General features: G+C 60.2%; 1 protein-coding gene across 2 annotated transcripts; it reads right to left on the bottom strand.

The window, feature by feature from the left end:
• Positions 1 to 2,757: 2,757 nt before the first annotated feature.
• Positions 2,758 to 5,197, bottom strand: Cdkn1c (cyclin dependent kinase inhibitor 1C). 2 transcript variants are annotated; one of them, XM_020168822.2, is made up of 4 exons: positions 5,039 to 5,197; positions 4,186 to 4,853; positions 3,526 to 3,661; positions 2,758 to 3,426 (listed from the first exon to the last, which is right to left on the bottom strand). In XM_020168822.2, the coding sequence occupies exons 2-3, from the start codon at positions 4,841 to 4,843 to the stop codon at positions 3,531 to 3,533; spliced, it is 789 nt and encodes a 262-aa protein (XP_020024411.1). In that variant the 5' UTR covers positions 4,844 to 4,853; positions 5,039 to 5,197; the 3' UTR covers positions 2,758 to 3,426; positions 3,526 to 3,530. The 2 variants fall into 2 exon arrangements, with proteins under 2 accessions (XP_020024411.1, XP_073907115.1); XM_074051014.1 differs by having other exon boundaries at positions 2,758 to 3,421.
• Between the last annotated feature and the right edge of the window lie 5,926 nt (positions 5,198 to 11,123).

The raw sequence follows: 11,123 nt of genomic DNA, 5'->3' as shown, positions 1-11,123 counted from the left end.
CGAGCAATTGAGGCAGGCAGTGGCCCGAATTACATCCTATATTCAGAAGGGGCTTGGGCCCGTTGCTCACAGCTCCCTGGGAAGACTTCCTCAGATCTGCCATTGGGTTCAGCTTTGCACTGATTCTAGAAATCTTGGAGGCCTTCCACGGCTGCTTCCCTGCCCCCACCCAATCCATCAGCAGGTTCCAGTAGTTCTCCCACTAGGTATGTCTCGTAGCATCCTCTGAATGCACTTCCATCCCCTCTGGCTCACTATTCCAGGGACACCCCAAGCCTCAGGGGGGTTTCCTCTGCCAACCCCAGTGATCTCCTGCAGTGAGCAAGTGTCACCTGCTAGGAGCTGGCAGGGGTTTCCTGGCACTCCTTGCTGAGGGAATAGCCTGCTTTACAGTTCTGTCTGCCACACCCATCACCTTCATGTGCTCTGTAACTCATTTATGGGTTTATGATGTCCAGGAGCAAGGAAGTGTGTCTTTCATTCTTCCTGTGTCCCTGATGTCACAGTAGTGTCTGGCATGCAGGGACTCTTGGGATACTTGCCACCCAGAATCGTGCCTCTCTGGCCACAGTGTCCTCCCAGCCCTGACTGGCTCCTGTTTATTCACTCAGCAGGCCAGCATAGCTCCCCTTGCTTCCACTCCTCCAGGGGCTCCCTGCTGCCTGCAGACAAAATCCAACCTTTGACCAGGCCCCTCAGGCCCAGAAAGTGACATGGGGGCATGGAGAAAAGGACAAGAAAGGCAGAGGCCTGGCAGGCACACCCCAAAGTGCACTCTCATACTTAGTGCAAGCCTGTGTGCTAGCCCAACACCCACCAGCCTGGTGCCCCTGGTCACAGGGAGACTATGCAGCCTCCTCTTTCCTGCCTCAGCCTGACCCTCCGGCACCAATACACCAGCTTCCTCCGTCACAGAGCACCCCAGCTCAAGACCTGCCCATCACTGCCCAAGGCAGCCCCTCTTCAACCCCACTGTGTGGTCACCCCTTTGCTGGTTTGTAGATGAACAGACTTGCTGCCCATCTGCTCTGCCTGGGTCCTGGGACAGAGCAGGGTGATGGTTCTATTTTGGGTGCCTGAGGAAGCAGGGATCAGGCAGCCATGTGGTTCAGGCAGCCAGCTCCTTCCCACTCTGCAGGAGGACGGGGGCTCACACACTCATACCTGCTCTTGTCAACATAGGAAAGGAATCTGCTAGCAATGCCATCAGATGTCATTATTCCTCAATAGGAGAGTCATAGGACACCACAGTTGGATACCACAGGCATGTCTCAGCCCAGATGGGGAAACTGAGGCCCCCCTGAGAGAAAGAAGGTCTTGCCTAGAGTCACATAGGCCCAGAGTGACACCTATGACTCACTCACAATTCTCTTTCCCTATGGATGGCCTTCAGGTGTCCACTGTAAGATCCCATCAGGGGTAGAAGTCCTCTATCCCAGCAAGGACAAGGGCATTCACCTTTGTGGGTCCCACCCACACCCCGCCCTCCCTGCTTTTGAGAAAGTCACCCTAGAGTAACATTGGAAAGTAGGGATGCAGGTAGGTGCACCCCCAGGTTCCCAGGGCCAGTCCTGTGAGCAGAGCACGGGACAGAGCCCGGCCAACCCCGCATCAGAGGTTCCTCGGCAGTGTATGTGGACTGTGAGGGAGGCAGTGCCCCAGCAGGCTCTGTCACCAAGAACAGCTACTCCTCAGGTCACATCACCTTGAAGACCCACTGCCTACTTGCCAGGCTCTCGGCCCAGTATCCTCCCTGTTCATGCCTCTGCTGCCCCCCACCCTCAGTGCCAACACTGGCCTCCACGTCAGAGAGGAAGGGACTCCGTCCTGGGCACGATGTGAATTGACGCCAGGTTATTTCCTGACTGGAGCAATTCGAAGCCCTGAAGCCAGGGCCGTTCTCCTCAGCTCTGACTCCAACTCCAGCCTGCTCTTGGCAGGGAGAGGGTATTTCTCAGGGCTGACCCCAGCTGGGCCTCTCAAGCCATGGGGGGGGAGGTTAAGTTAATTATACATCTACACGGATCTTGAAAATCTTGCCCAGTGTATACAGCCCAATAATGTCCGCCACCTTCCTCGTCCACTGACCCAAGACACCAGCAAAAATACTGCTGGCCGATCTGGTTTTGCTATTTTCTGTCACCCTTTCCATATAATATCCAAGGTTTATAGGTCAGCTATTAAAAAAACAAACCTCCCCTTTTTGCCTAAAAGGGGGCACTTTGAAACCTGAGGGCTGATGGGGCACACAGTTTATATGGGAGTGGTCAGTGGCCAGGGTTATGGAAGTTGGTTGTGGTGCCCCCCCCCAGGCCATAATGTACCCATGGGGGACTCTGTTCCACCAAACAAGGGGACCCTGGAGCAGCTGGGGCTCTACCTTGGCAGGGCCTGACTGTAGTTTAACCAGGAGTGGGGGAGGGTGTTGGTGTAACCCCCACAGGTGCCCACTACAGCCCCCCTCCCCCTCCGTGCTGGTGGTGGCAATGGAACAGGAGAATCAGGGAGCCGGACTAGACACTTGGTTTCCAAGTCCCAACCACAAGTGCAGTGAAAATGTAAGGCTGTGAGACAGCCCCCTTCCTTTTAGGCAGACCACCTGCCAGAAGGTGGGTGATATTTGGCTGCCCCCCTCCCTACCTCTGCATCCCCCCACCCTACCTCTGCCCCCGCCCCCGCCTCCGCCAACAGAGGTCTATCTCTATCCATCCCCCATTTTGGGGGTGCAGAGGTGCACAAGAACAAGCAGACTGGGGATGCAGCATGTTGGCCTCTTTATTAGAACCCGGCGGACGAGGAGCCGGGGCAGTGGTACAGATGGCTCAGGAACCATTTAAACACATTGGTCTTCAAGTTCAAAAGAGTAACAATAATAAGAGCAACAGCGAAAGCGTGAGGAAACCGCAAGCTAGGTGGGCACGCGTGGCAGCTAGTGTGTAAGGACAACTTTCCCTAGGGTCTGCTATAAAAATTAATTTACATTTGTCAATGACCTGATGCAAGTGGATCTGGAGCCTTTGGTATAACCAATAACCGGGAAAGTCGCGTGGCAGAGAGACCCACGCCAAGACATAAATAGAGAAGATAAGTTAGTATAACTTTAAAAACTTTTTGTACAAATATACATGGTTTTTTTCTTTTTTCCTTTTTTTTTCCTTTTTCTTTTTTTTTGCACTGAGTTTCAGCAGAGATTAAACATTTTATATAAATGACTCTTAAAGCTTTTACACCTTGGGACCAGAGTACTCCTTGTGCAGAATACATTTAGATATAGCGACGTTATCAATACATTGCACAATTTGTAGATTTTAAACAAAACCGAAGGCTTTTCGCATTCGCCGCCGGTTAAGGTCCCAGTCAAGGCCCAGAGTTCTTCCATCGTCCGCTGCCCAGCAAAAGTCCCCCTCGGGCTCCGAGGGCTCTAAACTGCAGGGAAAGGGGGCGGTGAGCAAAGACGACCCAGACCCTGCGGGGCAGCCCCTCCGCGACCCTCGGGGTGGGGGGGGGAGGTGGTGCTGGACTCACCTAACTCATCGGAGGCGCTTGCGCGGGGTCTGCTCCGCCGCGCCCACCCCTGGAGTGCCGTTAGGGGAAGGACACCCCGCAGGAACATCGCCCGACGACTTGTTGTCCGCAGATCTCTTGCGCTTGGCGAAGAAATCTGCGGGCGACAGCGCGCGCGGCCGGTCAGGGCAGGGCGGGGCGGGCCGGGAGACCCGAGAGGGGGCCGGGAGAGGGCGCGGGGCGCGGGGACTGGGGTGGGGGCGCCGTCCCCGCCCGCGCCGAGGTCCGCGGCGGGTCAGCTTTGTTTACGTCGCCGCGCAATGTGCTGTGTAAGCATTTCCCCTTGTCCCGCGGCCAAGCCCCCCGGGGCCGCCGCCGCACTTAACCCCCTCCGCGCCGTGCTCCCCGCGCCCGGTCGCGCCTGGGAGGGGCTCCCGCTGCCAGGGCCGAGGACCGCACTTGGAGGGGGTGGGGGCCGGGCTCCCCCTCCCTTCGCGCCCTCCGGAGCCGCGGGAGAGCAACAGGGGAGGGGGGTGTGGGGGCAGCCGCGCCCTGCGCGCTGCGGGCCCTTTAATGCCACGGGAGGAGGCGGGGACCGAACGAGGCCCCCGTGGGCTAAGGGAGAGACCGGCCGGCCGGACAAAGCGGGGCCGGGCCGGGGCGGGGCCGTGCGGGGCTCACCGGAGATGAGAGGCCCCGACAGCTTCTTAATCGCCCCGCCGTTGGCGCCGGTCGCAGCGGTGCCGGCCGCGGGACGTCCCGGAATCCCCGGGTGCAGCTGGTCTGCTATCGGCTCCTGGTTGCGCTGCGCCTGGTTCGCGCCCTGGTCGGCGTTGTCCTGGGGCGCCGCGTCTGGAGCTGGGTCCGGGTCCGAAGCCGGTTCTGAGGCCGGGACCGGGGCCAGAGCCACGGCCGGGGCCGGGGCTGGGGGCGGGGTGGGCACCGGGGTCGGGGCGCTGGGCGGCTGCTCCGGCGCCTCCTCGAGGCCGTCGAGGGACTCAGAGGTCGGCGGCTCGGGAGGCGGGATGACAGCCACAGCCACCGGGGGAGGCCGGGGCGCCAGCAGCAGGCGACAGCGCCCCACCTGCACCGTCTCGCGGTAGAAAGCAGGCACGGACTCGCTGTCCACCTCGGTCCACTGCAGGCGCCCAGGGCCTCGCAGTGGCACGTCCTGCTGGAAGTTGAAGTCCCAGCGGTTCTGGTCCTCGGCGTTCAGCTCCGCCAGGCGCATCCGCAGCTCGCGGCCCAGCTCCTCGTGGTCAACAGGCCCGAAGAGGCTGCGGCAGGCGCTACTGCGCGCCAGTACAGGGAAGGTTCCATTGGACACCAGGCGCTCCATCGCTGATGTGCTGCGAACATACACGTCGGACACGGTCGGGAGCTGCACGAACCCGGGCAGCAGAGAAGAGAGGGGAGCGAGAGAAGGAGGAAGAGAGGAGAGAAGGAGGGCGAAGGCTGGGCACGAGTGGGATCCCGCGCAGCCCAAGTCCGCGTTGGCAAAGGGACGCGGCGGGAGGGCGGGCGCGGCAGCTACCTGGCTGTCTAGTGGTAGACGGCTCCTGTATCTCGATCGCTTGTCCTGTCCGGCTACAGCCGCGCCCCCTCGAAGGTGGTTGCCTGCTCGCTCGATCGGGCCTAGCCGGCACCCCTCGAGCACAGCGCACTTGGCCTGTGGAACGCCCAGCCCGCCTGCGCCCCCTTTATACGCGCGGGCCCCACCCCCCCGCGCGCGGGCCCCGCCGCGATTAGCATAATGTAGTATTTTCAGTTTCAACAACACGGTGGCGATTGGCTGCCCCGCGCTGCCCCGCCCCCGAAGGTCCAGCCCCCGCGCGCTGCGCATTGGCCGCGCTCACACACCCCCGGGGCTGGGCGGGGCCCGTGGCGGGCGCCGGCTGATTGGCGGCCGCGCAGCGAGCGCGCTGTAGCGGGGGGCAGGGGGCGGGGCGCGAGTTAAAGGGCGCTGCAGGCGGTAACGTGACACCGCGACGCCCCGCCCCCTCGCCCCATCCCCCCCCTCACTCCCCGGCCCCCCGCCCCCCGCCAGTTCCTTTGTCTGCAGGCGGGGGCTGCTTTGCCGCTGCGCGAGCGCCCCCTCTGCCTGCGCTGCTGGGCACGGCCCCCGGCGGTCCCGGCTTCCAGCCAGGTTCCCCCAGGCCCCCGCCGCCCGTGTTCACCATTGGGCCTCCTGCGCCAGCTGACGGGGCTTTAACCCGCCACTGTCAGCTTGTCCCTGGCTTAAGCGGGACCGGGTCTTGGGGCTGCTCTGGCACGGCCTGCCGCTCCCAGGCTTGTGTCCCTGCCTGCAACGGGTCCGCGCACCTGGAGCCAAAACACACCTGCTGACCCCAAGGCCCTCGAGCGGGGATAGGGGTCAGCTCCGCTGTTTCCCCAAGGGGCAGTTTAGGGGACACCTTGAGAGCCTGAGCCTCGGTCTGAAGCCTGATCTGTGGGCCCACCTGCCCAGTTGATGGAATACGGGGCTGAGCTCATCCTGGGCTGTGCCCATCACGGCACTAACGGTGACCAGCTCCTTCAGGCTTGGTCCGGGCCACCCCTTGCCCAGGATCTGCTGCCTTGGCTAGCTGGAGAAGGGGAAGGACCTGCCTGAGGTCACCGGGGAAAGGCGTATGACGGACCTGCCCCTCCCCCACAGCAGCGCTCTTGGTGCAGCCCTGGAGACGCACAAACTCCGGCGGCAAAGGAGACCATTATTTTCTGCCACCTTACTAGGGAGCCCAGGAGAAGCCCCTCACAAGCTAGGAGCAGCCCAGGAGGACTGGTGAGGACTGCCGAACCTCCTTGGAGAGCCCTGCAGAGCCCTGAGCTCTCAGCCCCTTGGCAGAGATGACTCTGGGAAGGAGGGAAAGTGAGGCCCTCCCGCCTCCACGGTCAGGTGGGTTGGGGGAGCAGGGAGGGGTGCAGTGATAATCTGCAAGGGGCCCACAGGAGGTCTTCCCAGCTTTGAAGGGAGGGGACCTGGAACAGATGAGACACAGGGTGGCTCCATTCTTGGCTCCTGGTGGCAGGACCAAAGGGTGTGATTTTCCAGGATTTCTTTATTTTTCTCTGTACAGAGTTCCCACCACAAGCACAGATGTCACGATTTTTTTATCTTCAGGAAAATAAAGAGAAGCTGACGAAGGCTTCCAGGGGCCCTGTGAAGCCCTCAAACAGGGCTGATATCAACTGGCCTGGGGTCAGAAGGAGGCCACAGCGGCCTCCCCAGAGACCCTGGGCACAGTGCCACAGTGACCACATGGCCCCCAGGGTCTCCCAAATGGTTGGGATGCCCAGGCTTTAGCTGTTCAGGAAGGAAGAGTGAAAAAGGCCCACTCCCCACTCCACAGCCTGTGCCAAACACTGCTCGGGATGGCGTTTTGCATCCCCTTTCTCAGGGACATTCATCTTACTACATCCTATTTTATGAGACAAACAGCTTCGATGCCCAAGTTAACTGCTGAGGCCACACAGATGGCAAAGAGCAGGGCAGGGCTGGGACCCCCTGGGCTGCCTGGCCCTCTGGTTGGTTTCCACTCAGGCTTCCTACTTTTATTTTTCTGCTTGATCACCTTAATTGCGGACTCGAACCAGGTGCGGTGGGACTACCCCTCTCTGGGCCTCATGAGCACAGGGAGGTGACTTTCTCTGTCTGTGACTGCTTTCCATGAAGTCTGGCTAAACCTACTGATCCCAATGAGTGGAGCTGAGTTCCCCCACCTGGGCCAGGGACACAGCTGGACTCAAGAGCTGGGGGTTGGAGCACCTAGAGGAGGCCCAACCCTCTACCCAAGGGGCCTGGAAGTGAGCAAACACCTGGCTGGTACACCAATCAAGTTCTATTTTTGTAATTAAAAATACATCCAAAGGAAAAGGAAACAAAAAAAAACAGTATTTGTACTCTGTTGCTACAGAGAGCTGGAGCATGGGGGGTACTGGTCCTGGAGAGCCGGGCTGCTCTAGTGGCCCAAATCGGCTTGCATGGGTGGGGGGGGCCACTCGTGGGGGTTGTAAACTCTGGGATCCCCTGCCTGGCCCCTGCTGAGCAGTGTGCTGTTTTTCTCCTGCAATCCTCGCCCATGTCCGGCAGCAACAGAGCACTCAGCCTGCTTGCTTTCTTTGCACACAGAAAGGCCACATTTCCCAGCTCCTCCGTGTCCAGGTGGGGCCGGGAGACCGGTGTTGGCCACAGAATGTTGGCAGAAGTGTGCGAGCACCGCTTCCAGGCGCAGCTCTCCAAACAGTCTGAACAGTCCTTCTGCACCCCCTGCTGGCCAGAAGGGGGCCCAGGGATGGTGGCAAGGTTCCTCAGTGCCCCCGTGAAGACAGGGCAGCCCCGCCAGCAAGTGGCCTGGCATACCCACATTGCCAGTGACGGGGGCCAGGAGTAAGCTTAGAAGGGCTGGATGCAGGTTTGAGCCCCAGCACTGCAAGAAAAATAGTGTGTGCCACACCACTAAAAGCATGGGTTTGACTCTCGGTGGGTGGTGTGGCTGGCACCTGTGTCAGGTGTAGCTTGTGATGTTGAGGAAGCGGGCTGGGGAAGATTAAAACCGCGCTCCAGCTCCCAAATGGTTGAGGCAGGGTTAACCCACCCAGTCCTCTCTTGCTCACTTGCTCACTCGAGGTCTGTTTCTGAGCCCTAAGACAGGAAAGATCCAGAAGTAATCCCATCCAGCACCCCCCCACCCCCGCCCTGGACCTTTGTTCTCAGGGGAGACTCAGGCATCAAAAACAACTCAGTTCCCATGCCTGTCCTCATAACACCCCCCACGGTTTGTCAGTCCATGTTGTGAGCCCAACTTACTCCTACAGGAACTGGAGCTCCCACAGGGAAACGGGGCCCACGGTCCCCAGCCCAGGAGTGGCAGCGCTGGGCAGGCTCAGGAGACCCTGTCCTTAGCCTCATGCTGCCTCCTGGTGGCTGACCTAGGGACCAGCACCTTCCCTGGCTACTCCACAGCTCCGTTTCCTGTGGTGGCTCTGGGCTGTGTTCCTGACATGGTCATACACCCCAGCTGGTTTCCTGGGGACAAGGAATGGCTGTTCCCTGACCCAGAACCCTGGGGAACCCAAAAATCTGAGACATGGGTACCTGGCCCTGGACTCCTCCCAGAGGGTGTCCAAGGGTGGAGGTGGGAGGGGGCTCCCCTTGGACACTGAGTCAAGTCTGCCTCAGGCTGCCTCCCTGGGTTCTAAGACCCTCAGCTGTCTTTTCAAGTCAATCGAGGCCTTAGAGAATTTTTCCACCGAGCCACAAGCCACATATCAACCAGCCATCGTGGAAGTTGGGAGAATGCAGGCACCCGGTCAAGGTGAGAAGGAGAGAGTCAGGGGGCTGGGCACCACACACTACTCCTTCTGAAAGCCCACTGGGTCAGGGGCCATCTGGAGAGGGTGACCTCCCAAAGTTCTCCTGGCAGTCCTGACCAGGGTGGTGGGGCAAGCCAAAACATGACAATTCTAGCTGTGGAGTTGTTTTGCTTCGTTTTTGTTTTCAGGTGTTTTGGGGTCAGGGTCACTCTCCCTCTCTGTGTAGCCCAGGCTGGCCTGGGGCTCTCCATCCTCCTGCCTCAGCCTCCTAAGTGTTGGGATTACAGCACTTATCAGGCCAGATCTAGTTATTTCAATCTTGATCTTGTGCCCGCTCAGGGCCCTACCCTGCCCTGCCTTGGGGCTGAGTTCCTTGCCTCTTTTTATCTTCCCAGTACCCTACAGAAGGAGCCTTTCTTTAATGCCCATTTTTTCAAGGGAGGAGATAGAGGCTCAGAAAAGTTAAGCAACTTGCCAGAGATCACCCAGCAGTCAAGGGCAGCTGCTGAGACTTGAGGCTGGATCTGTTTTTCACATATCTCCAACCCCTGGAGGGGATCTCTGATATTCCCCCACCCCAAACCCTGGGGCCAGGGCAGCACATCTTACAGGGCAAACCCTGCCAGGGACAGCTGACCAGGGACAGCCACCTCTTTGGCCTCAAGCCACCCGTGCTCAGCAGCAGACGCTTCGACTGGGCCCTGGACAGAGCTTGAGTGGGCTCTGCCTGTGACGGCTGGAGCCCCTAGGAAGCCCCTGCCCCTGGAACCTCCACCTCCTGTCCCATAAATTGGGGTGGGGAGTCACCGGTTGCAGATTAACCCGCGGCCCCGAGCACTTGGCGGGGCCCCAGTCGGGCGCAGCGCTAACGTCCCTCCTGCACCACTTCCCGCGCTCGGCTCGCTCCGCCCCGGGACGGGCTGTTCTCGGGGCGGCTGCCAGGCACGTCCTCCGCAGGTGACGCGGCCACATGCGGCACAGGCTCCGATTACAGGGGCTGCCTTGTGCTCGGGTCGGGCCGGGGGTCCTCACTCCCCGAGAGGGAATGGGCAGGCCCTGCGGGGAGGACGAGGAAAGGAACAGCCACGTGCAGGGGCCGCCTCCCCCCCATACACACACCCTGGGATGGAGGAGGGGGCTGCCTCCTATCAGCTTGCTGGGTCCTGGCTGGTTCAGGCTTGAGCCTCCTAAGAGACCAGGTCCACGGGACTCCAGAAAGCCCCTCTCAGGGCTGGGGAGGTCCAAAGGGCCGATGGGACCTATGTCAGACCGCCACCCCCCCCACACACACAACAGCTCTGAACACCCCAGGCCTGCCCTCCTCTCCCAGCAGGATTCAGACTACAGAGTGCTGGGGCCTAAGGGCTCACTTTGCCAGGGAGACAAGAAAAACAAATCTGCTGTGCTCCCACTTCTTGTCATAGCTAGTGGGGACCCTTGGAAAGTCAGCATCTCCTGTCAACAGGTCAACCAGGGACCCCAGGCCCCTCCAAGGTGCCACCTCCCACCCTCCCTCAATACACCACAGGTGTTCAGAGAGCCCTGGACCTGCTCAGAAGGCCAGGGGAGAGTGGGGGTGCTTCCAGAGAGGAGGAAGAGGGTCCCCATCTGCACTCCCAGCCCCCTCCTCACTACAGGGAGGGGACTTACAGGGAATCATCAGGCCTCCTGCGAGGCCTGGGAGGGAGGATCTTCACTTTGCTCATTCATCCTTCATTCCTTCCTCTAGTCCTCCCTCCTCCTGCCCCTGGGGAGCCCTGGAGGTGAGGTTAGTTTGCCAGGTCAGAGGTATGAGCCACGGTGCTCTGGCCAGCTCCAGGGCAGATGCACCCTGGCTGTCCTCCAGGACACCCTGCAGGCTGCTCAGCGTAGAAACTCAGAAGATGGGGCCCCCTTCCCTTCCTTCCCCAGCTGGCTGGGGCAGCCCAGAGGTTGAGGCAGGGCTGGCAGTGACTGGCCAGTGTAAAGAGCTGACGGCCCTGAAGCCAAAGCTGGTCTCCTGCTGCCCCCTGGTGTCCTGAGATGGAACTGTGGCCAGGGCACAGCCTCCATCCCTATTACCTCCTGGCCCATATCTGTGCCTGTCAGCTGTGGGTGACTTGGCAGCGACCTTGCCTGAGTCTCCTCTTGTTTTGTCCACTGTGGCCAGTCAGGGATATGGTCAAGTTTAAAACATCCACAGAGCCCCATTAGGTACTGGTGGTGATGGTGACGTGGGGGTGGGAAGTAACCGACAGCCTGGTGGCCTCTTCAGTCTCCAAGAGGCAGGCAGTGGGCCAAAGAGCAGGGAGGGGGAGGAGCAGAGA

The sequence above is a fragment of the Castor canadensis genome, chromosome 1 (assembly GCF_047511655.1).
Source record: "Castor canadensis chromosome 1, mCasCan1.hap1v2, whole genome shotgun sequence".
Lineage (NCBI taxonomy): Eukaryota > Metazoa > Chordata > Mammalia > Rodentia > Castoridae > Castor > Castor canadensis.
This window is presented reverse-complemented; position numbering and strand designations above follow the sequence as displayed.

Bases quoted from the DNA above. Each gene is read 5' to 3' on its own strand.
- Cdkn1c (XM_020168822.2), bottom strand. From the start codon at position 4,843: ATGGAGCGCCTGGTGTCCAATGGAACCTTCCCTGTACTGGCGCGCAGT. The intron at 3,662-4,185 runs GTGAGCCCCGCA...TGTCGCCCGCAG, and splicing joins GTCGGGGCCTCTCATCTCCG to ATTTCTTCGCCAAGCGCAAG.